Below are 27,120 nucleotides of genomic sequence, written 5' to 3'. Positions count from 1 at the left end.
ACACTCTGGCAGAAGAAATTCCTCCTCACATCTGTTCTAAAAGGTCATCTGTTCACTGTGAGGCTGTGCCCTAGTCTCTCCTACAAGTGGAAATACTTTTACCCTGTCCACATTGTTCAGAACTCTTGGTATTCTGTAAGTTTCAACAAGCCTCCTGGCTAACATTCTAAACTCCATTGGGTACAGGTGCAGAGTCCTCAACTGCTCCTCATATGATAAGTTTCATCCCCTGGGATCATTCTTGTAAACCTCTTCTGAACACCCCTCCAAACCCAGCACATCCTTCTTTAAATGCAGGGCCCAAAATTGCTCAAAGTATTCCAAATTCTGGTCTCCTTTGTATCGGAAGGATGTTGTGAAACTTGAAATGGTTCAAAAAAGATTTACAAGGTTGTTGCCAGAATTGGAGGATTTGAACTATAGGTTGAATAGGCTGGGGCTGTTTTCCCCGGAGCGTTGGAGGCTGAGGGGTGACCTTATAGAGCTGAAAATGTGTTGCTGGAAAAGCGCAGCAGGTTAGACAGCATCCAAGGAACAGGAAATTCGACGTTTCGGGCATAAGCCCTTCTTCAGGAATGAGGAAAGTGTGTCCTGCAGGCTAAGATAAAAGGTAGGGAGGAGGGACTTGGGGAGGGGCGATGGAGATGTGATAGGTGGAAGGAGGTCAAGGTGAGGGTGATAGGGGGGAGTGGGGTGGGGGTAGAGAGGTCAGGAAGAAGATTGCAGGTTAGGAGGGCGGTGCTGAGTTCGAGGGATTCGACTGAGACAAGGTGGGGGGAGGGGAAATGAGGAAACTTGAGAAATCTGAGTTCATCCCTTGTGGTTGGAGGGTTCCCAGGCGGAAGATGAGGCGCTCTTCCTCCAACCGTCGTGTTGTTATGGTCTGGCGATGGAGGAGTCCAAGGACCTGCATGTCCTTGGTGGAGTGGGAGGGGGAGTTAAAGTGTTGAGCCACTGGGTGGTTGGGTTGGTTGGTCCGGGTGTCCCAGAGGTGTTCTCTGAAACGTTCTGCAAGTAGGCGGCCTGTCTCCCCAATATACAGGAGGCCACATTGGGTGCAGCGGATGCAATAGATGATGTGTGTGGAGGTGCAGGTGAATTTGTGGCAGGTATGGAAGGATCCCTTGGGGCCTTGGAGAGAAGTAAGGGAGGAGGTGTGGGCGTAAGTTTTGCATTTCTTCCGGTTGCAGGGGAAGGTGCCGGGAGTGGAAGTTGGGTTGGTGGGGGGTGTGGACCTGACGAGGGAGTCACAGAGGGAGTGGTTTTTTCGGAACGCTGATAGGGGAGGAGAGAGAAATATATCTCTGGTGGTGGGGTCCGTTTGGAGGTGCCGGGAATGACGGCGGATGATACGCTGTATATGGAGGTTGGTGGGGTGGTAGGTGAGAACCACTGGGGTTCTGTCCTGGTCACCCTTACCATTCTCTGAGTAAAGAACCTGCCTCTGACATCTGTCTTATAACCATCACCCCTCAATTTACATCTATGCCCCCTTGTACAAGCCAACATCATCATCCTAGGAAAAAGACGCTCAGTATCGACCCTATATAATCCTCTGATCATTTTGCATGTCTCGATAAAATCCCCTCTTAGCCTTCTTCTCTCCAATGAGAACAGACCCAAGTCCCTCAGCCTTTCCTCATAAGACCTTCCCTCCAGACCAGGCAACAGCCTGGTAAATCTCCTCTGCATCTTTTCCAATGCTTCCACATCCTTCCTGTAATGGGATGACCAGAACTGTACACAATATTCCAAGTGAGGCCGCACTAGCGTTTTGTACAGTTGCAGCATGATATTGTGGCTCCAGAACTCAATCCTTCTACCAATAAAACCTAACACACTATAAGCCTTCTTCACAGCACTATCAACCTGGGTGGCAACTTTCAGGGATCTATGTACATGGACTCCAAGATCCCTCTGCAAATTCACATTACCAAGAATCTTTCCATTGACCCAGTACTCTGCCTTCCTGTTATTCTTCCCAAAGTGCATCACCTCACATTTAGCTGCACTGAACTCCATTTGCCAACTCTCTGCCCAATTCTGCAGTTTATCCAATTCCCCCTGCAATCTGCAACATTCTTCCACACTGTCTACTACTCCACCGACTTTAATGTCATCTGCAAACTTACTAATCCATCCCCACCTACGCCTGCGCCTAAGTCATTTATAAAAATGACAAACAGCAGTGGTCCCAAAACAGATCCTTGTGGCACACCACTAGTAACCAGACTCCAGACTGAATATTTTCCATCAACCACCACTCGCTGCCTTCTTTCAGAAAGCCAGTTTCTAATCCAAACTACTAAATCACCCTCAATTCAATATCTCCGCATTTTGTCCAATAGCCTATCATGTGAAACCTTATCAAAAGCTTTACTGAAGTCCATGTACACCACGTCAACTGCCCTACCCTCACTCACGGGTTTGGTCACCTTCTCAAAAAACTCAATGAGGCTTGCGAGACACAACCTGCCCTTGACGAAACCATGTTGACTATCTCCAATCAAATTGTTGCTTGCTAGACGATTATAAATCCTGTCTCTTATAATCCTTTCCAAAACCTTTCCTCCAACAGATGTAAGGTTCACTGGTCTATAATTACCTGGGTCATCTCTAATGCCCTTCTTGAACAAGGGCACAACATTTGCAATCCTCCAGTCCTCTGGTACAAAACCCATGGACAATGACGACTCAAGGATCAAGGCCAAAGGCTCTGCCATCTGTTCCCAGCTTCCCAGAGAGTCCGCCCAAGGGACTTATCTACTTTCACACCTTCCAGAATTGATAACACCTCCTCCTTACTAACCTCAAACCTTTCTAGTCTAATAGCCCATATCTCAGTCTTCTCCTCTGCAATATTCTCATTTTCCTGAGTTTTCAAGATGCCACATCTCTTTCCCCACATTCAATATCTTCCATGTCCTTCTCCACAGTAAATACTGATGCAAAATACTCGTTTAGTATCCAGTGGTTCAACACAAAGGCTGCTTTGCTGATTTTTGATGGGTCCTATTCCCTCCCTAGTTACCCTTTTGTCCTTAATGTATTTATAAAGACTCTTTGGATTCTCCTTAATCCTATTTGCCAAAGCTGTCTCATGTCCACTTTTTTGCCCTCCTGATTTCCCTCTTAAGTATACTCCTACTGCCTTTATACTCTTCTAAGGATTCACTCCTGTGTATGTAGTTAAACTTGAAAAGGTGCAGGAGAGATTTACAAGAATGTTGCTGAGTCTGAAGGACTTCGTTCACAGGGAGAGGCTGAATATTCTGGGGCTCTTTTCCCTGGAGCATTGGAAGCTGAGGAGTGACAGTGTAACGGTTAATAAAATCATGAGGGCAGGGATAGGGTGAATAGCCAAGCTCTTTTTCCCAGGGTAGGGGAGTCCAAAACTAGGGGGCATTGGTTTAAGGCGAGGGGGGAAAGATATAAAAGGGACCTGAGGGACAACTTTTTCAGGCAGAGGGTGGTGCGTGTACGGAATGAGCTGCCAGAGGAAGTGGTGGAGGCTGGTCCAACTACAACATTTAGAAGGCATTTGGATGGGTACATGAAGAGGAAGGGTTTAAAGGGATATAGGTCAATTGCTGGCAAATGGGACTAAGTTAATTTAGGATATCTGGTTGGCATGGACAAGTTGGACCGAGGGGTCTGTTTTTGTGCTGTACAACCCTGACTGTATGATTCCTTTGGCTCCACACATAACTTCCCTCCTTTACTCTTGAGTGGGCCTACTCTTTCCCAAGTGCCCTCTTGTTCCTAACATATATATGAAATGCCTTGGGATCCTCCTCAACCCTGTTGGCCAAGGACATTTTATGGCTTCTTTTAGCTCTCCTAACTCTCCATTTGAGCACCTTCCTACTTTTCTATATTCTTCAAAGACGTTGCCTCTTTTCAGTTGCCTAGACTTTAAGTATGCTTTTTTAAATTTGACTAAGCTAATAAATTCCCCAATCATCCAAGGTTTCCGAATTTTGCTATTCCTGTCCTTTGTTTTCAGAGGAACATGTCTTTCCTGCATTCTAATCAACTGGTCTTTAAAAGACTCCCACATGTCAGATGTGAATGTACCCTCAAACAACCGCTCCCAGTCCAAATTCTCCAATTCTTGCCTAATTTGGTTATAGTTGGCCTTCCCCCAAACTAACACCTTCGTCTGAGGTCCACTCTTGTTCTTAACCATAAGTATCCAAACATTGAGTCAACCACATTGCTATATGTCACCCTAATCCTTGAGACCTTGACAAATTCATGCTTTTCCCTGAATCTTCCTTAAAAATTCCTTCCAGAAATGAATGTTTGATGTGCACTGCCTCCCAGGTCCCTGCTTCCCAGTTACATTCTCTTATGTTTACTTAACAAAGACTAACAGTTAAAAATCACACAACACCAGGTTATATACCTTAAACTATAACCTGGTGTTTTGTGATTTTTAACTTTGTACACCTCAGTCCAACACCGGCATCTCCAAATCTAGACTAACAGTGCTATTGCTATGTGATAACATGCCAAACACTAACCGAATGATAAATATTAGTCATCAATTAATGGACAAATGCCCTAAGTATGGAAATCATACAAAAGCTCGTTCATGCGTACCATTAGCTTTTTTGCATTTCCTGGACTATAGTGTAAGCAACAGGTCAAAATATATGAGCAAATTACTGTAGATGCTAGAATCTGTACTGAAAACAACAAAGGCTAGAGATCACAGCAGGTCAGACAGCGGCATGGAGAAAGAGCAAGCTAATGTTTCGAGTTCAGGTGACTTTTCATCAGAGCAGATAGAAGTGTGAAGGGGGTAGCATTTATGCTATTGATAGCATAAATACTGCTCCCTCCACACTTCACTTCAGCTCTGTTGAAAAGTCACCTAGACTTGAAATGGTGGCTTGCTGTCACTCTGTAGATGCTGTCTGACCTGCTGTGATCTCCAGCATTTGTTGCGTTCAGGTCAAATATATCACTAGTTGGCTGCATATTCCATGTGTCTTCAAGAGAAGTCCAGTGATGAATAGAGAACATTAGAACATAGAACATTACAGCGCAGTATAGGCCCTTCGGCCCTCGATGTTACATCAACCTTTGGAACCAATCTGAAGCCTATCCATCCTACACTGTTCAATTTCATCCATATGCTTAGCCAATGACCATTTAAATGCTCTTAAAGTTGGCAAGTCTACTACTGTTGCAGGCAGTGCGTTCCATGCCCCTACTACTCTCTGAGTAAAGAAACTACTTCTGACATCTGTCCTATATCTATCACCCTCAATTTAAAGTTATGTCCCCTCATGCTAGCCATCACCATCTGAGGAAAAACGCTTTCACTATCCACCCTATCTAACCCTCTGATTATCTCAATTGTCTCAATTAAGTCCCCTCTCAACTTTCTTCTCTCTAATGAAAACAGTCTCAAGTCCCTCAGCTTTTCCTCATAAGACCTTCCCTCCATACCAGACAAATCGAAAGCTTCCACTTCTTTCCTACAATGCAGCGACCAGAACTGCATGCAATACTCCGAGTATGGCCGCACCAACGTTTCGTACAGCTGCAGTATGACCTTGTGGCTCTGAAACTCAATCCCTCTACCAATAAAAGCTAACATACAGTATGCCTTCTTAACAACCTTATCAACCTGGGTGGCAACTTTCAGGGACCTAGGTAAACGGACACGGATGTACACGGATCTCTCTGCTCATCTACACTACTAAGATTCTTACCATTAGCCCAGTACTCTGCATTCCTGTTGCTACTATCAAAGTGAATCACCTCACACTTTTCCACATTAAACTCCATTTGCCACCTCTCAGACCAGCTTTGCAACTTACCTCTGTCCTTCTGTAACCTACAACATCCTTCGGCACTATCCAGAACTCCACCGACCTTGGTGTCATCCGCAAACATACTAACCCATCCTTCTAAGCCCTCATCCAGGTAGGTTATAAAAATGACAAACAACAGTTGCCCCAAAACAGATCCATGCGGTACACAAGTAACTGAACTCGAGAATGAACATTTCCCATCACCCTCTGTCTCCTTTCAGCTAGCCAACTTCTGATCTAAACCGCTAAATCATCCTCAATCCCATGCCTCCCTATTTTGTGCAATAATCTACCGTGGGGAACCTTACCACATGCCTTACTAAAATCCAGATACACCACATCAATTGCTTTACCTTCATTCATCTTTTTGGTCACCATCTCAAAGAATTCAGTAAGGTTTGTGAGGCACGAACTACCCTTCACAAAACCGTGTTGACTATCCCTAATCAAATTATTCCTTTCAAGATGATTATAAATCCTATCTCTTATAACCTTTTCCAACACTTTACCCATGACTGAAGTAAGGCTCACTGGTCTATAATTACCAGGTTTATCTCTACTCCCCTTCTTGAACAAGAGGACAATCTTTGCTATCCTCAGTAAGCACTCCTTCTGTCACTATTCCTGTAGATAATGACAGCATAAAGATCAAAGCCAAAGGCTCTGCAATCTCCTCCATGGCTTCCTAAAGAATTCTAGGATAAATCCCTCCGGCCCAGGAGACTTAGCTATTTTCACACTTTCCAGAATTGCTCACAACTCTTCCTTGTGAACCTCAATCCTGATTAGTCTATTAGCCTGTATTGTTATAATAAGAAACAAATGGAACAAGTAATTGCAGAGTAAAACTTATTTACTTTTAAGAAGAGGTATGCTTCTTGAGGCAGAATCTTCCAGTCCCAGAGCCAGCAGTCATGGAGGTGGGAAGGAAATTTAATTACACAGTATAATAGTCACCCCCTTACCTTACTTTGTGCTCTTCAACTCAATTCTTGAATATTGAATGTATTCATGTCAGATACCCTCCACTGCCCTCCAAACTACCAGATTCAAGAAATGTATGGTGGACTGTTCTCTTACCATTTAGGTTGGGTATGTTTTCACCGTTTCGGCAAACAAACAATACACCGGACGTCTCTGGAAGATTCTGGCCTGGAACTTTTTTTCCACAAATGTATCTCATCGTTGTCAAATTCTACAGTACATTCTCCCTTTATTTCAAAGGTAAAGGCTAGCTTTCAATACTTAAAAATTCAGGATTATTTTAATTCAAATTGTGTTTTACTGCTGTCAAGAATAGTCACTACAGAGGAGTAGGACTTGATAGCATCTAGATTAATTGCTGTTCTCTGAAAAAGAACAGCAGAAAAGCTGGAGCAACCTACCAATACACTGAACTTTTAGGTGGCTTGTGTAACTTTATGATTTCATATAATTGGTATTAACCACTAGGGTCACTTTGCCCCTCCTTTCATGCAAACTGTCCGATCTTCTCAGTAAACACTCCTTATCACTCCCATTTCACAATTTCATTAGCTCTCTTGATTACCTGCTACACCCTTGTGCTAGCTTTCTATCTTTTACGCACACATACCCCCACGTCCCCTTGTGTTGCAGCATTCTAAATCAGAACTATTAATTATTATGCAGCACTAATCAAGAAAACAGTCTTTCTGTGGCGTAACAATAATAATAGAACATTTATACTGACTATACAGTATCAGAGACCAAATATCAAGCATCAATGAAGCCATTTACACACGCAATTAGCGGTTTTGCATCTGTTGCAGAATAATAGCAACGCTGACTACAAACTCACTTGTTTCAAAATAATACGACAAAATGGCTGGAACAGAAGGATTGAGAAAACATTGCCTTTTCAAAACAAAGCATTTATAGGGAGAGAAAGGAAATGAGCCAGATCCATAATTCAATTATGTCGTGATATATACTGCCTTATTCCACATACACATCCTTACTGTTAAATCTTAGATGAAGGGAGCAAAACAGTTCTCAATATTCTAGGTATGGTCTGACTGTAGCTTGCATAGTTTCTGCAAAACTTCCCTATTTTTATGCTCTATTCCATTTAAAATAAAAACTGGCAGTCTTTTTGAGTCTCTCGTTATCAGAGAATTTGTGATTCATACCTCAAATCCTTCTGTGCTGTGGCTTTCTGCAATTTCTCTGTATTTAAGTAGCATCCAGTAGTATTTTTTCCTGCCAAAATGCATAACCTCACATTTTCCCACATTATAATCCATTTATCAGGTTTTTGCCTGTCTATATTCCTCTGTAGACTGTCATCCTCCCCACCTTTATTTGTTGATAGCTGCAAACTTGTTGATTGCTGTCATCTAAGTCACAAAGATAGTAAATAATTGTGGTGCCAGCACTGATCCTGTGTACTTCACTTGTTACAGGTCGCCATTCTGAAAGTATCTACTTTATCCCAGTTATCTGTCTCCTGTTAGTTAGCCAATCTTCCATTCTTGCTCATGTACTTTCTCTAAAACATGGACCTTGGGAGCGGCACAGCAGCTCAGTGGTTAGTGCTGCTGCCTCACAGAGCCAGGGACCTTGGTTCGATTCCATCCTTGGGCGACTGTCTGTGTGGAGTTTGCAGAGGATCAGAGGATTAGATAGGGAAGACAGCGAAAGTCTTTTTTCCTAGGATGATGACATCAGCTTGTACGTGGGGGCATAACTACAAATTGAGGGGTGATAGATTTAAGACAGATGTCAGAGGCAGGTTCTTTACTCAGAGAGTGGTAAGGGCATGGATTGCCCTGCCTGCCAATATAGTTAACTCAGCCACATTAGGGAGATTTAAACAATCCTTGGATAAGCACATGGATGATGATGGGATAGTGTAGGGGGACGAGCTGAGGATAGTTCACAGGTCAGTGCAACATTGAGGGCCAAAGGGCCTGTTCTGCGCTGTATTGTTGTATGTTCTATGTTCTATTTGCCCCGTGTCTGCATGGGTTTCCTCTGGGTGCTCTGGTTTCCTCTGACAGTCCAAAGATGTGCAGGTCAGGTGGATTGGTGATGCTAAATTCCCATAGTGTTAGATGCATTGGTCAGAGGGAAATGAGTCCGACTGGGTTACTGTTCAGAGAGTCTGTGTGAACTTGTTGGGCTGAAGGGCTTGTTTCCACACTGTAGGGATTCTAATTCTAATTCTTATAAAGTTGGCTTTTGTGAAGTACCTTATTAAACACCTTCTGGAAATTCAAATGTATTACATCTGCTGGTTCACTTATGTCTATCATGCTTGTTACTTTCTCAAAGAGTTGCAATAAATTTGTCATAAATTTCCCTTCATGAAGTCATACTGACTCTGTTTGATTATATGATCTATTTCTAAATGCTTTGTCATTACATTTTTTATATTATACTTTTAACATTTTCCCAATAATAGATCTTGAGTCAACTGACCTACAATTATCTTTTCTTTGTCTCCTCTTCCACGCCTAATTCAGTGTGTAACATTGGCAGCTTTCCAGTTGTCTAGGACGTTTCCAGACTTTCAACATCCATAGAAGATTATTACCACGGCATTCACTATCTTTGTAGCTACTTCTTTTAAAATCGTAGGGGCATATCATTCTTTAGGTAGTTAGTTAGTTTCCCTAGTAGTTTTTCTCGAATGATAGTAATTGTATTTATTGCTTCCTCCACTTTAGCACTTTGATTGTTTAATATTTTTGGAATGCTAAGTTATGATCCAACTTTTCTGCCATTTTCTCATACTATTCATGTATTTAAAGTTGCTCTTACTGTCCTTTTGTTATATTATTTGCTAATTTACCCTCACAGTTAATAAGAGCAAAGAGAGGACATGAGTATTCTTTAGCAGGTAGAATAAAGGAGAATCACAAAGCTTTCTATCGGTACGTGAGGAATAAAAGGATGACGAGCGTAGGAATAGGGCCAGTCAAAGACAGAAGTGGGAAGTTGTGTGTGGACCCTGTGGAAATCAGAGAGGTGCTTAACAAATATTTCTCAACTGTTTTCACTCAGGAAAAGTAGGATATTGTAGAGAAGAAGAATGAGGTACAAGATATTAGACTAGAAAGGATTGAGGTTAGTAAGGAAGAGGTGTTATCAATTCTAGAAGGAGTGAAAATAGACAAGTCCCCTGGGCTGGGTAAGATTTATTCGAGGATTCTCTGGGAAGCTCGGGAGGAGGTATTGAAGCCTTTGACTAGGATCTTTGAGTTATCATTATCTACAGGTTTAAAACCAGAGGACTGGAGGATTCAAATGTTGTGCCCTTGTTCCAGAAGGGCAGTAGAGATGACCCAGATAATTATAGACCAGTGAGCCTTACGTCGATTGGACGAAAAGTTTTGGAAAGGATTATGAGAAATAGGATTTATAATCATCTAGCAAGCAACAATTTGATTGGAGATTGTCAATATGGTTTTGTCAAGGGCAGGTCGTGTCTCATAAACCTCATTGAGTTTTTTGAGAAGGTGACCAAGCATGTGTAAGAGGGTAGGGCAGTTGACATGGTATACATGGATGTCAGTAAAGCCTTTGATAAGGTTCCACATGGTAGGCTGTTGGAGAAAATGCAGAGGCATGAGATTGAGATGATTTAGCAGTTTGGATTAGAAACTGGCTTTCTGTAAGAAGGCAGCGAGTGGTGATTGATGGAAAATATTCAGCCCGGAGTCCTGTTACTAGCGGTGTGCCACAAGGATCGGTTTTGGGACCACTGCTGTTTGTTAATTTTATAAATGACTTGGACAGAGGCATAGGTGGATGGGTTAGTAAGTTTGCAAATGACACTAAAGTCGGTGGAGTAATGAACAGTTTGGAAGAATTTTGCAGGTTGCGGGGGACTTGGATAAACTGCAGAATTGGACTGAGATATGGCAAATTGAGTTTGATGCAGATAAATGTGAGGTGATTCACTTTGGGAAAAATAACAGGAAGGCATAAGACTGAGTCAATGGAAAGATTCTTGGTAGTGTGGATGTGCAGAGGGATCATGAAGTCCATATACATAGATCCCTGAAAGTTACCACCCAGGTTGATAGTGCTGTTAAGAAGGCGTATGGTGTGTTAGGTTTTATTAGGAGAGGGATTGAGTTCCGGAACCCTAATGTCATGCTGCATCTATACAAAATGTTAGTGCGGCCGCACTTGGAATATCATGTACAGTTCTGGTCACCCCATTACAGGATTGATGTGGAAGCATTGGAAAAGGTGCAGAGGAGATTTACCAGGATGTTGCCTGGTCTGGAGGGAAGGTCTTATGAGGAAAGGCTAAAAGACTTGGGTCTGTTCTCATTGGAGAGAAGAAGGCTACAAGGGGATTTGATAGAGACATGCAAGATGATCAGAGGATTAGATAGGGTAGACAGTGAAAGTCTTTTCCCTAGGATAATGACGCCAGCTTGTACGAAGGGGAATAACTACAAATTGAGGGATGATAGATTTAAGACAGATGTCACAGGCAGGTTCTTCACTCAGAGAGTGGTAAGGACATGGAATGCCCTGCCTGCCAATGTAGTTAACTCAGCCACATTAGAGAGATTTAAATAACCTTTAGATAAGCACATGGATGATGATGGGATAGTGTAGGGGGATGGGCTTAGATTAGTTCACAGGTCGGTGCAACATTGAGGACCAAAGGGCCTGTTCTGCGCTGTATTGTTCTATGTTCTGTGTTTATAGCTTTTTTCCTCCTCTATTATTTTTGATTGTTTTTATTGATTTTTCAAAAATTTTCAATTGTTTGATTTGTCACTAGTCTTTGATGTACTTATTTTTCTTTTAATTTCACACTACTCTGAGCTTCGTTGATTAACCTTGGTCAGTTTGTCCCTTCCATAAAACCCTTCTTCATCACTGCGATAAAACTTTGCTGTAAGTAGTGAACTATTTCTTAAATGTCTGTTGTTGTTCCTCAACCATCTTTTCTAATGAACTTCATTCCCAGTCCACTTCAGCCAACTCTGCCTTTATCGTTACATAATTACGCTTATTTAAGTATAGCACAGTTGTCTCAGACCCAAGTTTCTCACTCTCAGACAGAATGCTAAATTCTACCATATTATGGTCATTGTTCCCTGGGGGATCTTGAGACTATTTATTAAACCAGCCTCATTGTGCATTACCAGATTCAAAATAGCCTGATTACTGTTTGGATCCAAAGCATATTGTTTGTGAAAACTGTGTTGAATACACTCTATGAATTCTTCTCTGTGGCTATTTATGCCAGTTTGATTTTCTAAATCTATTTGAAGACTAAAGTCACCCATAATATGTTTAGAGGAACAAGTCAAGGCCCGAATACTTTCATTGTTATTTATAAGTAAGAATATTCTGTCAATATCAGCATAAACAAAAAGATAGAGATAATAGCAGGTGAAAATTGGTAGACAAATGTACTGAAGTTGGCTATGCTTAAAGTGGATAACTCACCTGGTCCAGTTGACTGATGTCCCAGTTTAACCCTGACACTAACTGTCATGCAGGGAATCTTTATTGATTCAGGTAGCACAATGGTAGCAGATGCATGGGACTATTGCCACCTGAAAGCCTCTCTCAGAGTTGCATACCATCCCTGATTCAAAACTGTATTACCATTCCTTCACTATCGTTGGGTCAAAATCATAGAACTCCATTCCTTAACAGTACTGTGAGTGTTCTCACAACACAGATTACTACAGTTCAAGAAGACCATTATTATATATGCTGAAAATGTGTTGCTGGAAAAGCACAGCAGATCAGGCAGCATCCAAGGAGCAGGAGAATCGACGTTTCGGGCATGAGTTCCTGAAGAAGGGCTCATGCCCGAAATGTCGATTCTCCTTCTCCTTGGATGCTGCCTGACCTGCTGCGCTTTTCCAGCAACACACTTTCAGCTCTGATCTCCAGCATCTGCAGTCCTCACTTTCTCCACGATTATATATGGACAATAAATGCTAGCCTAACTAGTGATATCCAGATCTAATGAACAAATCTTAAAAAAAAAGCATTCAGCATGGAGACAACTCTTAATCCTCCAATGTTTCTTAAATATGGAGATAGTGACAGAAAGTTGGACAGTTGTAAATTTGTTGTCCTTGTTTAAGAAAGGATGGAAGGCTTAATAACAGGCTGAGCAGTTTAACATCAGATGCGTGAAGTTTTAGAAAATCTAATCAAGGAAAAATATTAACAGGCACTTAGTGATTAGTCATGTGATTCATAATTCAGAAGAACCAGCATGGATTTCTAAAAGGCTGATTGTAATTGACTAGAAGATTGATAAAGGAAATGCATTGGTGTTGTATATATGAATTTTTAAGAAGGTATTTGATGGAGTACCACAAAAGGCTGATTTACAAAATTGAGGCTCATGAAACAGGAGTGCCTGTGTCAACTTACCAATTGAATTCTGGATTCTGAGGAAGGGTCACTGGACCTAAAACATTAACTGATTTCTCTCCACAGATGCTGCCAGACCTGCTGAGCTTTTCCAGCAATTTCTGTTTTTGCTTCTGATTTCCAGTATCCATAGTTCTTTCAGTTTTCAACTTGGATAAATTTTGGTTTAAGAATATAAAAGTGAGTCATGGTAAATGGTGTTTTCCAGACTGGAAGATGACAGACATCGATGTTCTTCAAGAGTTAGTGTTTGTTAATAAGGTGTAAATTATATATGTAGCACATGAACTTTGGAATACAGAACAGAATTTTTTTCTGAACAAAGAATCACATCCGATTCAAAACATTAACACTGTTCCTCTCTCCATAGATTCTGCTAGATCTGCTGCATATCTGCATTTTCTGTTTTTATTCCAGCATCTACAGTGTTTTTGATTTGTCTGAGAGAGATACAGAAGGAGTACTCATTTAATAATTGATGTGCCAATCAATCAGAATACTCTGTTTCCCAGTGGTAACATCCTTCACCTCAACCAGCAGAAGAATATTTATCTCCTCCACTTACCTCCAAAAAATATACAAAAAAAAACTATTAGCTAAATTCTTTATTACTAATTAGTCACCCATATTTATGACCAAGAGGGTGTAACTTACTGAACCGGAATAGAGAGAGAGAGATTCACCATATCATCCATTTGGGCATTGTTATCGACCATGCTAGACCCCCCTCAAAACATTTCAAGAAGGTAGCCCAGACCCTAATTTTTCCAGTTGTTTTAAGCAGGTGTAAGGTGGATATTCCAGGAGTGTGGACAGGTTGGACCAAATGGTCTGTTTCCATGCTGTACATCTCTCTGACTCTATGATGCAGCTGGCCCAACCACTCAGTTTAAAACAAAACAGAATTTATTTACAGACTACTGAATGAAACATGGACAAAAGAAAACTGAGTTTAGAACTTAACCTACCTGAAAATCCAGTCGACTCTATTGCAACTTAATTATGCTGTTCCAAATACTTGCAACATTCCCAAAACCCCACCTGGGCAAGAAAAGGTAAAATCAAACACAGGTTCTTACAGGAGAGATGTCAGAGAGCGATAGATAGATAGAGAAAGAGAGAGATAGATAGAGAGATGTCAGGGAGAGATAGATAGATATAGAGAGAGAGAGAGAGAGAGAGGAACAGCATGGATCTTTTACTTTGGGTCCAGTACCTTCTCTGGGTTCCCAGCTAAAACCAAGCCAGAACAAATCCTGAACTGAGAGAATGGGCCACTCCCCTTTCATTGTACAAATGTTTTCAAAAAAAAACTTAAAAGCTTTCTAAAGTACATATTTCCAGACATATCAGAACCTCTGCCCTTACGACCCCTCTTAAAGAAAAACAAGGACAACATAACTGTGTCAGAGAGCAGCATTGTCACAGCATGTAATTATATTTATCGCTGTTGATATTCCTAAACTTGGTAAAGTGTTCAGAGTTGATAATTCATGAAGCACAAGTGCTAAGACCATGAAGACCTTGCATCTATGAAACTGTGTTTGCTCCATTTTATTAAACGGATTTGTACCTGATAATTATAGACCAGTGAACCTTACTTCAGTTGTGGGTAAAGCGTTGCAAAAGGTTATAAGAGATAGGATTTATAATCGTCCAGAAAAGAATAATACGATTAGGGATAGTCAGCACGGTTTTGTGAAGGGTAGATCGTGCCTCACAAACCTTATTGAGTTCTTTGAGAAGGTGACCAAACAGGTAGATGAGAGTAAACCGGTTGATGTGATGTATATGGATTTCAGCAAGGCGTTCGATAAGGTTCCCCACAAAATGTTATCGTACAAAATGCAGAGGAATGGGATTGTGGGAGATATAGCAGTTTGGATCAGTAATTGGCTTGCCGAAAGAAGACAGAGGGTGGTGGTGATGAGAAATGTTCATCCTGGAGTCCAGTTACCAGTGGTGTACTGCAAGGGTCGGTGTTGGGTCCACTAATATTCATCATTTTTATAAACGACCTGGATGAGGGCGTAGAAGGGTGAGTAAATAAATTTGCAGATGATACTAAGATTGGTGGAGTTGTGGATAGTGACCAAGTGCGTTGTATGTTACAGAGAGACTTGGATAAGCTGCAGAGATGGGCTGAGAGGTGGCAAATGGAGTTTAATGTAGACACCTGTGAGGTGATTCACTTTGGTCGGAGTAGCCGGAATGCAAAGTACTGGGCTAATGGTAAGATTCTTGGTAGTGTAGATGAGCAGAGAGATCTCGGTGTCCAGGTACACAGATCTTTGAAAGTTGCCACCCAGGTTGACAGGGTTGTTAAGAAGGCATATAGCGTTTTAGCATTTATTAATAGAGGGATCGAGTTCCGGAATCATGAGGTTATGCTGCAGCTGTACAAAACTCTGGTGCGGCTGCACTTGGGGTATTATGTACAGTTCTGGTCACCGCATTATAAGAAGGATATGGAAGCTTTAGAAAGGGTGCAGAGGAGATTTCCAGGATGTTGTCTGGTATGGAGGGAAGGTCTTATGAGAAAAAGCTGAGGGACTTGAGGCTGTTTTCATTGGAGAGAAGAAGGTTGAGAGGTGACTTAATAGAGACATATAAGATAATCAGAGGGTTAGATAGGGTGGATAGGGAGAGCTTTTTTCCAAAAATGGTGACGGCGAGCACGAGGGGGCATAGCTTTAAATTGAGGGGTGATAGATATAGGACAGATGTCAGAGATAGTTTCTTTTCTCAGAGAGTAGTAAGGGTATGGAACGCTTTGCCTGCAACGGTAGTAGATTCGCCAACTTTAAGTACATTTAAGTCGTCATTGGACAAGCATATGGACGTACATGGAATAGTGTAGGTTAGATGGGCTTCAAATTGGTATGACAGGTCGACGCAACATCGAGTGTTGAAGGGCCTGTACTGCGCTATAATGTTCTATGTTTTATAAACGTTATTGAGTTCTTTGAGAAAGTGACCAAACAGGTGGATGAGGGTAAAGTGGTTGGTGTGGTGTTTATGATTTCACTGAGGCATTTGATAAGGTTCTCCACGGTAGGTTATTGCACAAAATATGGAGGCGTGGGATTGAGGGCAATTTAGCGGTTTGGATCAGAAGTTGGCTCGCTGAAAGAAGACAGAGAGGGGTGGTGGATGGGAAACGTTCATCCTGGAGCTCAGTTATTAGTGGTGTACCGCAAAGATCTATTTTGGGGCCACTGTTGTTCATCATTTTTATAAACGACCTGGTTGAGGGTGTAGAAGGATGGGTTAGTAAATTTGCAGTCAACACTAAGATCGGTACAGTTATGGATAATACTGAAGGATGTTGTAGGTTACAGAAGGACATAGAAAAGCTGCAGAGCTGGGCTGAGAGGTGGCAAATGGCATTTAATGTGGATGTGATTCACTTTGGGAGGAGTAACAGGAATGCAGAGTACTGGGTGAATCATAAGACTTTGGTAGTGTAGATGAGCAGAGAGATCTTGGTGTCCATGTACATAGATAGATCTCTGAAAGTTGCCACTCAGGTTGATTGAGCTGTTAAGAAGGCATACGATGTGTTAGCTTTTATTAGTAGAGGGATCAAGTTTCGGAACCATGAGGTCATGCTGCAGCTGTACAAAACTGGTGCAGCCGCACTTAGAGGAGAAAGTGAGGACTGCAGATGCTGGAGATCAGAGCTGAAAATGTGTTGCTGAAAAAGCGCAGCAGGTCAGGCAGCATCCAGAAAACAGGAGATTCGACGTTTTGGGCATAAGCCCTTCTTCAGGAATCCTGAAGAAGGGCTTATGCCCGAAATGTCGAATCTCCTGTTCCCTGGATGCTGCCTGACCTGCTGCGCTTTTTCAGCAACACATTTTCAGCAGCAGCACTTAGAATATTGTGTCAAGTTCTAGTCACCACATTGCAGGAAGGATGTGGAAGCTTTGTAAAGGGTTCAGAGGAGATTTACTAGGATGTTGCCTGGTATGGAGGTAAAGTCTTAGGAGGAAAGGCTGAGGGGCTTGAGGTTGTTTTCATTACAGAGAAGCGATTTTGAGAGATGACTTAATTGAGACATACAAGCTAATCAGAGGGTTAGATCGAGTGGAGAGTGAGAGCCTTTTTTCCTAGGATGGTGATGGAAATGAGGGGGCATAGCTTCAAATTGAGGGGTGATAGACACAGGACAGATGCCAGAGATAATTTCTTTACTCAGAGAGTAGTAGGGGTATGGAATGCACTGCTTGCAACAGTTGCCAACTTACGGGCATTTAAATGGTCATTGGATAGGCATATGGACGAGAGTGGAATAGTGAATTGACTTCAGATTTGTTTCACAGGGTGGCGCAAAATTGAGGGCTAAAGGGCCTGTAGTGCGCTGTAATGTTCAATGTTCTATGTTCTAAAACCTGAATTCCTAATGATGAATCTTATTTTAAACGGGAACTTATTTACAACTTAGGTGACGGATGTAAAAGAAAAACTTAAGAAGGCAAAGAAGTTTTGGTCAACCCTTCCACATAGTCTGTGCAGTGATAACAGTTCAGCAAGTGTGACAGAGCAGAATGAGTGTTGGAACGGAAGCAACAAGGGCAGGTGAGAAATAAGGCAATGCATTTTTCAATCATGTTTCATTTATTTGAGTTCTTTGAAGAAGTAACTTAAGATATATATAAAGAGGAATCAGTGGATGTATTATACTTAGATTTCCAGAAGGTGCCACATCATACATTATTGCAGAAAATAAAAGCTATGGTCTCGGGGTCCACCACTGATGTCAGCTTAACAGGCCTATTCGATTGGGACAACACCACTATTATAGGACAGGCCAAACAGAGAACAGCCAGGGAATTCCTAGAAGCATGGCACTCATCCACGAATTCGATCAACAGACACATCGACATAGACCCTATATACCGGCCACTGCAGCGGACAGCTACTGACAACCAGAAGCGGCAGATTCAAACCAGTATAAATGCAAGAGGAATTAGCATAGAAGCGCTTCACAGGAGGCTCCCAAGCACTGAAGATGTCACCTAGAAAGGGGACGAAACGTTTGCAAGAAAAACTCCCAGCTCGGCGAACAGAACCACAACAACAGGCCTATAATTCTCCGTTTTCTCCCTTCCTCCTTCTTTAAAAAGTGGGATTACGGGAGATTCACGGTGGCGGTGACCCAGCAACTCTGAGTCTGTAGTGCTCTGCCTAAGACTCTAGCAAAGTGGGGCACCCACCTTCACCTCGCCCTTTAAATCATTTAAAATAGCTTTTGCCCAGCTATTTTTACATCAAACTTGGACAGTTTGATGGCGTTTTTAAAATGACTAAGGGAAAAAATTCCCATAGTTCGCAACAGCAGGGACCCCCTCTCCCCAACATCCCACAGCAGCAGAGACATCCGCGGCCGCTTCGGTGGACTTACCTGCAGAGGCAAGCCTGATCTCCGAGATCAACAAGCTTCAGGAGAAGATCGACGCTTTTATCGAGGAATCCAGGTCCAGGTGGGAGTCGTTCTCAGTCATGCTTCAGAGAAATCGAAAAAATTGAACAGCGTGTTGGAGGGGTGGAGCAAAGGGCTGCGGCCTTGGAGACTGATGCCGAGGCATCCATGGATCGGGTCCGGGCTCTTGAGCAGCGAATCCAGACCCTGGAAGGCCGTCTGAAAAATATTCGGTTGCTGGGCCTTCCCGAATGGGAAGAGAAGGGCCAGTTTATAGACTTTCTGGAGCAATGGCTCCCACAAATATTAAAGTTGGAGTCGGGACCAGGCCAGGTGCGGGTGGAGTGAGCCCACCGGGTTGCTGTACACAGGCCGGGCTCGGACCAGCCGGTTCTATTCCGGCTCCAATGTTATAGAGCGAAGCTCCTGGAAGCCTCCAAAGTTCTGCGGAAGGATCCCCCGGCCATAATGCACAAGGGTTCCAGGATAATGTTATTCCAGGACTTTTCTCCAGCTGTGATCTACAAGAGGAGAGCATTCGATGAGGCAAAGAAGTGTCTAAGAGACCTAAATATCCAATACTCTATGCGTTACCCGGCAACGCTACGCTTCAGCCACGAAGGATCCGTATATAACTTTGGATCACTGGAAAAGGCTAAAGAATTCTTAAACTCTCTTAATTAGACTATGGGACTTAAACCATATGGATAACCATTTTATTTTGCTCCCCCCCTCCCCGGCCCGGTTTCCCCTTTCCTTCTTCTTCATCTTTTTTTGCCCCATTACCTTTTCCGGGGGAGTGGGGAGGGGGCTTATTTGTAACTCTCTATTTGATTTTTTTTTAAACAGGTCGTGCGGCTTATTCGATTTGTGTGAGTGGAGGTTTTGTTTTGTTCTACCTTCTTTTAGAGCAGGGTTCTCTTCTTCTGACATTTTACTTAGTTATCTAATACTTGCTGGGATTGTAACTTTGTAGTTTTATATATTTATATTTTGTATTATGCTTGCTAAACGCACCTAGGTGTTGCGGGGGGTCACTCACTTTTAATTTTGGTTTCATAGAACGCCTGGGCTGAGAGCGGGGCACTTGTTAGGAGAGGTTATGGTAGGGTTATTGACAGGTAGTTATGCCCCCTGGGAGCAAGGGGGAAAATCTCCTTTTAAATGTGTTTTGTATTTTTTTTTAACTCAGGAATAGTTTTTAATTGTAATTGGTGTAAATGTCTTAAAGAATTTTTGCTTTTATGAATTTTATGTGGTCTTTATTCAAGGTGTTTTGGGTGGGGTTCTTCCTCCTGGGGGCCCTCAGGCTTGCCTGGACAATCATGGCTAGCCGTTCACTTAGGTGGTGCACCTGGAATGTCAAGGGGAGTAATTCACCAATCAAAAGGAAGAAGATATTATCAAATCTCAAAAAAGAAAAGGTTGACACAGCTTTTTTTACAGGAGACACATCTACTTGATACAGAGCACTTAAAGTTACAACAGGGTGGGTTTGATCATGCTTTTTCTCATCTTTCAGTTCCAAAAGTAGGGGAGTAGTCATTCTCATTCAAAAGAATCTTCCTTTCCAAATCTGAAGCCAGATAAAAGATGAGTCTGGACGGTATATACTGATCAAAGCCCTAATATATGGACAGGAGTATGGAATTTTGAATCTTTATTGCCTCCCCGGCACACCCCTTCAAATTTGTAATGGATACATTCTTCAAGTTGATGGGTTTTGGGGCCCACCATATAATTATAGGAGGAGATTTTAACTGGATTATGGACTCAGAGACAGATAGGATATCTAAGAGTACTAAGGGTATATCTCTTAGATCTAGACAATTGACGGATCTGAATAAGGAGCTTGGGGTAGTAGATGTGTGGAGGTGCCTTCACTCCCAGGGTAGAGACTTTACTTTCTACTCTAACCCACACAAGTGCCATACTAGAATTGATATGTTATTTGCTCCCTTGACCCTTTTGAATTTCATATTGTCCTGCAAAATAGGTAATATAGCATTTTCTGATCATGCTGCAATATATACGGAAGTCAAAACTAAGGACGATGGGACAGGCCCCCCACATTGGTGTAAGGATTCCTTTTTAATGAAGGATAGCAAATTTATAAAATATTTTTCTCAGGAATTCAGAACCTTTTTGGAAATTCATTCAAGTACAGCCAGTAACCCGTTGATGGTGTGGGAGACCATTAAGGCTGATGCGCGAGGTTTGGTCATCTCATATTCTGCGACCCAGAAAAAAACAGTGTCAGAGAGGTATCTTCTAAATGGGTTTCAGTATTATACAATGACCTCAAAGCAGCTGTGATCACCAATGGTTTAGGTTCAGATAGCTTCAGTGTTGATGGGGGCTGTTGTCAGGAATGTCCTCTCTCACCATTACTATTCATGATAGTAATCGAACCACTAGCGGAAGCTATACGAACTGATCCTAACATAGCAGCTTCGAGGGTTGGTTCAGGTAAACATAAAATCAATCTCTATGCAGATAGAATCATAGAGATGTACAGCATTGAAACAGACCCTTCGGTCCAACCTGTCCATGCCGACCAGGTATCCCAACCCAATCTAGTCCCACCTGCCAGCACCCGGCCCATATTCCTCCAAACCCTTCTTATTCATATACCCATCCAAATGCCTCTTAAATGTTGCAAATGTACCAGCCTCCACCACTTCCTCTGGCAGCTCATTCCATACACGTACCACCCTCTGTGTGAAAACGTTGCCTCTTAGGTCGCTTTTATATCTTTCTCCTCTCACCCTCAACCTATGCCCTCTAGTTCTGGAATCCCTGACCCCAGGGAAAAGACTTTGTCTATTTATTCTATCCATGCCCCTCATAATTTTGTAAACCTCTGTAAGGTCACCCCTTAGCCTCCGACGCTCAAGGGAAAACAGCCCCAGCCTGTTCAGCCTCTCCCTATAGCTCAAATCCTCCAACCCTGGCAACATCATTGTAAATCTTTTCTGAACCCTTTCAAGTTTCACAACATCTTTCCAATAGGAAGGAGACCAGAATTGCACGCAATATTCCAACAGTGGGCTAACCAATGTCTTGTACAGCCGCAACATAACCTCTCAATTCCTGTACTCAATACTCTGACCAATAAAGGAAAGCATACCAAACACCTTCTTCACTACCCTATCTACCTGCGACTCCACTTTCAAGGAGCCATGAACTTGCAATCCAAGGTCTCTTTGTTCAGCAACACCCCTAGGACCTTACCATTAAGTGTATAAATCCTGCTAAGATTTGCTTTCCCAAAATGCAGCACTTCGCATTTATCTGAATTAAACTCCATCTGCCACTTCTCAGCCCATTGGCCCATCTGGTCCAGATCCTGTTGTAATCTGAGGTAACCCTCTTCGCTGTCCACTACACCTCCAATTTTGGTGGCAACTGCAAACTTACTAACTGTACCTCTTATGCTCGCATCCAAATCATTTATGCAAATGACAAAAAGTAGAGGACCCAGCAACGATCCTTGTGGCACTCCACTGGTCACAGGCCTCCAGTCTGAAAAACAACCCTCCACTACCACCCTCTGTCTTCTACCTTTGAGCCAGTTCTGTATTCAAATGGCTAGTTCTCCCTGTATTCTGAGAGATCTAACCTTGCTAACTAGTCTCCCATGGGGAACCTTGTCGAACGCCTTACTGAAGTCCATATGGCTCACATCTACTGCTCTGCCCTCAACAATCTTCTTTGTTACTTCTTCAAAAAACTCAGTCAAGTTTGTGAGATATGATTTCCCACACACAAAACCATGTTGACTATCCCTAATCAGTCCTTGCCTTTCCAAATACATGTATATCCTGTCCCTCAGGATTCCCTCCAACAGCTTGCCCCCCACTGAGGTCAGGCTCACTGGTCTATAGTTCCCTGGCTTGTCTTTACCACCCTTCTTAAACAGTGGCACTACCTTTGCCAACCTCCAGTCTTCCGGCACCTCGCCTGTGACTATCGATGATACAAATATTTCAGCAAGAGGCCCAGCAATCACTTCTCTAGCTTCCCACAGAGTTCTCGGGTACACCTGATCAGGTCCTGGGGATTTATCCAGCTTTAACCGTTTCAAGACATCCAGCACTTTCTCCTCTAATCTGGACATTTTGCAAGATGTCACCATCTATTTCCCTACAGTCTATATCTTCCATATCCTTTTCCACAATAAATACTGATGCAAAATATTAATTTAGTATCTCCCCCATTTTCAGTGGCTCCACATAAAGGCTGCCTTGCTGATCTTTGAGGGGCCCTATTCTCTCCCTAGTTACCCTTTTGTCCTTAATATAAATGTAAAAACCCTTTGGATTCTCCTTAATTTTATTTGCCAAAGCTATCTCATGTCCCTGTTTTGCCCTCCTGATTTCCCTCTTAAGTATACTCCTACTTCCTTTATACTCTTCTAAGGATTCACTCGATATATCCTGTCTATATCTGACATACGCTTCCTTCTTTTTCTTAACCAAACCCTCAACTTCTTTAGTCATCCAGCATTCCCTATAGTTACCAGCCTTCCCTTTCACTCTGACAGGAATATACTTTCTCTGGATTCTCATCATCTCATTTCTGAAGGCTTTTCATTTTCCAGCCGTCCCTTTACCTGCGAACATCTGCCTCCAATCAGCTTTCGAAAGTTCTTGCCTAATACTGTCAAAATTGGCCTTTCTACAATTTAGAACTTCAACTTTTAAATCTGGTCTATCCTTTCCCATCACTATTTTAAAACAAATAGATTTGTGGTCACTGGCCCCAAAGTGTTCCCCCACTGACACCTCAGTCACCTACCCTGCCTTATTTCCCAAGAGTAGGTCAAATTTAGCACCTTCTCTAGTCGGTACATCCGCATACTGAATCAGAAAATTGTCTTGATGATGTCCTCCTTTTCTTTAGAGATCCTTGGATATCCGTGCCCTGCTATTTCAAGTGATCAATCTATTTAGTATGTTCTCAGGCTATAAAATTAATTTTATGAAATCGGAGGCCATGAGTTCTCACCTGTGTATCCAATTTACCGAATGGATCTTGCTTTCCCTTTCGGTGGTCACTGGAGGGTTTTCTGTACTTAAGTATTTTTATCACCTCAGTATTTGGTCAGCTGTGTAAAGCCAATTTTGTGCACCTACGAGAAAAAATAAGGCAGGACCTACAACGCTGGGGATATCTCCCAATATCCTGGCTTGGCAGAAAAGCCCTATTTAAAATAAATATTCTACCTCATCTCCTATATCCTATGAGAATGCTCCCTTTGATGTTGTTGAGACTGGCATTGCTTAAGCTACATGGCTGACTTGATTCCTCTGTTTGGAATCATAGACGGCCCCTTATCAAATTAGAAAAGCTGCAGCTTCTACAGGCAAAGGGAGGACTGGACTTCCCAGACTTTAGGAGGTATTAGTTGAGTTCTTTATTATCCTATGTAGCTGATTGTGGGTCACAAGAGATCCAATCAATCTGGTTAGACATTGAGACCTCCCAAGAAAAGTGTCCCCTCATCAATCTTTTATTTTTTAGATCAGATGAGAGCTATTATGGACTATTGCAAAAACCCAATTGTATTAACTACAATTAAAGTCTGGAGGATAATGCGGCAAGATGAGGGTAACCTACAGAAAACCTCCCCTTATACTCCTATAGTGGGAGCATCAGGTTTTCAGCCAGGGTGACAGACACTACATTTAAAACCTGGAGGTCCAGAGGTATCTCTTGCTTGGGGGACCTGTTTGATGGGAAGGTTATGATCTCTTTTGAGTAGTTGCATTAGAAGTTTGGACGGCCTAACAGGGACCTTTTTTGGTATTTACAAATACGAGATTATATACAGAAGAAGACCACATTAATGGACAGTCCCTACAAATCGGATAGGGAAAGAAGAGTGCTATGGCCAATGGGGCCACCCTCGGTCAGTACTTTTATCACTCATTATATAATGAGGTATCAAAAGACATGGAACGACTATTTAAAACCTGAAACCACGAATTGGGGTTAGAAATCTCTTTAGAAATGCGGGAGGACATCTGGGAAAATGCCAGAAAGTTCTCTATTTGCAATAGAACTCAAGCTATTCAATTAAAAATACTCCACAAGGCTCATATAGCACCTGAACAACTGGCAAAATTTAAGGTAGGAGCATCCCCAATGTGTCCTAAATGCAAAATAGAAGTGGGCAATCTCTATGGACATGTCACAAAATCCGCAGGCAATGGGACAGAGTAGCGAAACCTTGACAGAAATCTTAGGCACGGAGATTAGATTGGATCCAGTGACTCTTCTCCTGGGCTTTTCAGACTTGCCCTCCCTGGACGTGCATGGGAGGAAACTATTTTCCATTCTCTCCTTTTGCGCAAGGCAAAACATCTTAGTGAATTGGGCAGCTGAGGGCCCTCCAGGACCTTCGAATTGGCACAGGTTAATCATGGAATACATTCCCCATGACTTCCTCACAAATATGATGCACCAAAAAACTGAATTATTCTATAAAATATGACAGCCCTTTTTGAACTATATCATAGAACATAGAAAACATAGAAAAATACAGCGCAGTACAGGCCCTTCAGCCCTCGATGTTGCGCCGACCAAAGTCTACCTAACCTACACTAGCCCAATAACCTCCATATGCTTATCCAATGCCCGCTTAAATGACCATAAAGAGGGAGAGTTCACCACTGCTACTGGCAGGGCATTCCATGAACTCACAACCCGCTGTGTAAAGAATCTACCCCTAACATCTGTCCTATACCTACCTCCCCTTAATTTAAAGCTATGTCCCCTAGTAACAGCTGACTCCATTAACAGAAAAAGGTTCTCAGTGTCTACCCTATCTAAACCCCTAATCATCTTGTACACCTCTATCAAATCTCCCCTAAACCTTCTTTTCTCCAATGAGAACAGCCCCAAGTGCCTCAGCCTTTCCTCATACGATCTTCCTACCATGCCAGGCAACATCCTGGTAAACCTCCTCTGCACTCGTTCTAATGCCTCCACATCCTTCCTATAGTATGGCGACCAAAACTGCACACAATACTCCAGATGAGGCCGCACCAGAGTCTTATACAACTGCAACATGACCTCAGGACTCTGGAACTCAATTCCTCTACCAATAAAGCCCAGTACGCCATATGCCTTCTTCACAGCTCTATTTACCTGGGTGGCAACTTTCAGAGATTTGTGTACATGGACACCAAGATCCCTCTGCTCATCCACACTACCAATTAGCCTACCATTAGCCCAGTAATCCATCTTCTTGTTACTCCTACCAAAGTGAATGACTTCACACTTAGCTACATTGAACTCCATTTGCCACCTTTCTGCCCAGCTCTGCAACTTATCTATATCCCGCTGTAACCTGCCACATCCTTCTTCGCTGTCCACAACTCCACCGACTTTCTTGTCATCCGCAAACTTGCTCACCCAGCTTTCAAGCCCCTCCTCTAGATCATTTATAAAGATGACAAACAGCAATGGTACCAAAACAGATCCTTGTGGAACACCGCTAGTAACTGCACTCCAAGATGACCCTATTCCATCAACTACTACCCTCTGTCTCCTTCCAGCCAGCCAAATCCTAATCCAAACCTCTAATGCACCCTCAATGCCATACCTCCGTAGTTTTTGCATTAGCCTACCATGGGGTACCTTATCGAACGCCTTGCTAAAATCCATATACACTACATCTACTGCTTTACCCTCGTCCACTTCCTTGGTCACCTTCTCGAAAAACTCAATAAGGTTTGTGAGGCACGACCTGCCCTTCACAAAACGATGCTGACTATCCTTGATCACATTATTCCTATCCAGATGTTCATAAATCCTATCCCTTACAATTCTCTCTAAAACTTTGCCCACAACAGAAGTGAGACTCACTGGCCTATAGATACTCAGGCTATCCCTACTCCCCTTCTTGAACAAGGGGACCACATTCGCTATCCTCCAGTCTTCTGGCACTATTCCCGTAGACAATGACAACATAAAAATCAAGGCCAATGGCTCCGCTATCTCCTCCCTAGCTTCCCAGAGGATCCTATGATAAATGCCATCAGGCCCAGGGGACTTATCTATTTTCATCCTTTCCAGTATTCCCCAGATCTCTTCCCTACATACCTCAAGGCCATCTATTCTAATCACTTGTGACTCAATATCCACATCAGCAATAGTGTCCTGTTCCTGAGTGAATACTGACGAAAAGTATTGATTTAGTGTCTCTCCAATCTCCTCCGCCTCCACGCACAACTTCCCACTACTATCCTTGACTGGACCGATACCTACCCTAGTCATCCTTTTATTCCTGACATACCTATAGAAAGCCTTTGGGTTTTCCCTAATCCTACCAACTAAGGACTTTTCATGTCCCCTTCTCGCTGCTCTTAGCTCTCTCTTTAGATCCTTCCTGGCTACCTTATAACTCTCAATCGCCCCAACTGAACCTTCACGCCTCATCTTTACATAGGCCGCCCTCTTCCCTTTCAC

At 42.6% G+C, this 27,120-nt stretch overlaps 1 protein-coding gene across 1 annotated transcript in view; it reads left to right on the top strand.

The window, feature by feature from the left end:
- LOC132820338 (glypican-6-like) overlaps nt 1-27,120 on the top strand; it is a 207,406-nt gene that overhangs the window by 143,629 nt on the left and 36,657 nt on the right. The window contains exon 7 of the mRNA XM_060832360.1: nt 17,665-17,798. Coding sequence (XP_060688343.1) covers nt 17,665-17,798 — 134 coding nt within the window. The remainder of the gene's footprint in view (nt 1-17,664; nt 17,799-27,120) is intronic.

This window comes from Hemiscyllium ocellatum, chromosome 11 (assembly GCF_020745735.1).
Source record: "Hemiscyllium ocellatum isolate sHemOce1 chromosome 11, sHemOce1.pat.X.cur, whole genome shotgun sequence".
Lineage (NCBI taxonomy): Eukaryota > Metazoa > Chordata > Chondrichthyes > Orectolobiformes > Hemiscylliidae > Hemiscyllium > Hemiscyllium ocellatum.
Note: the sequence above shows the minus strand (reverse complement) of the source record. Positions and strands in the feature narration are given on the sequence as shown.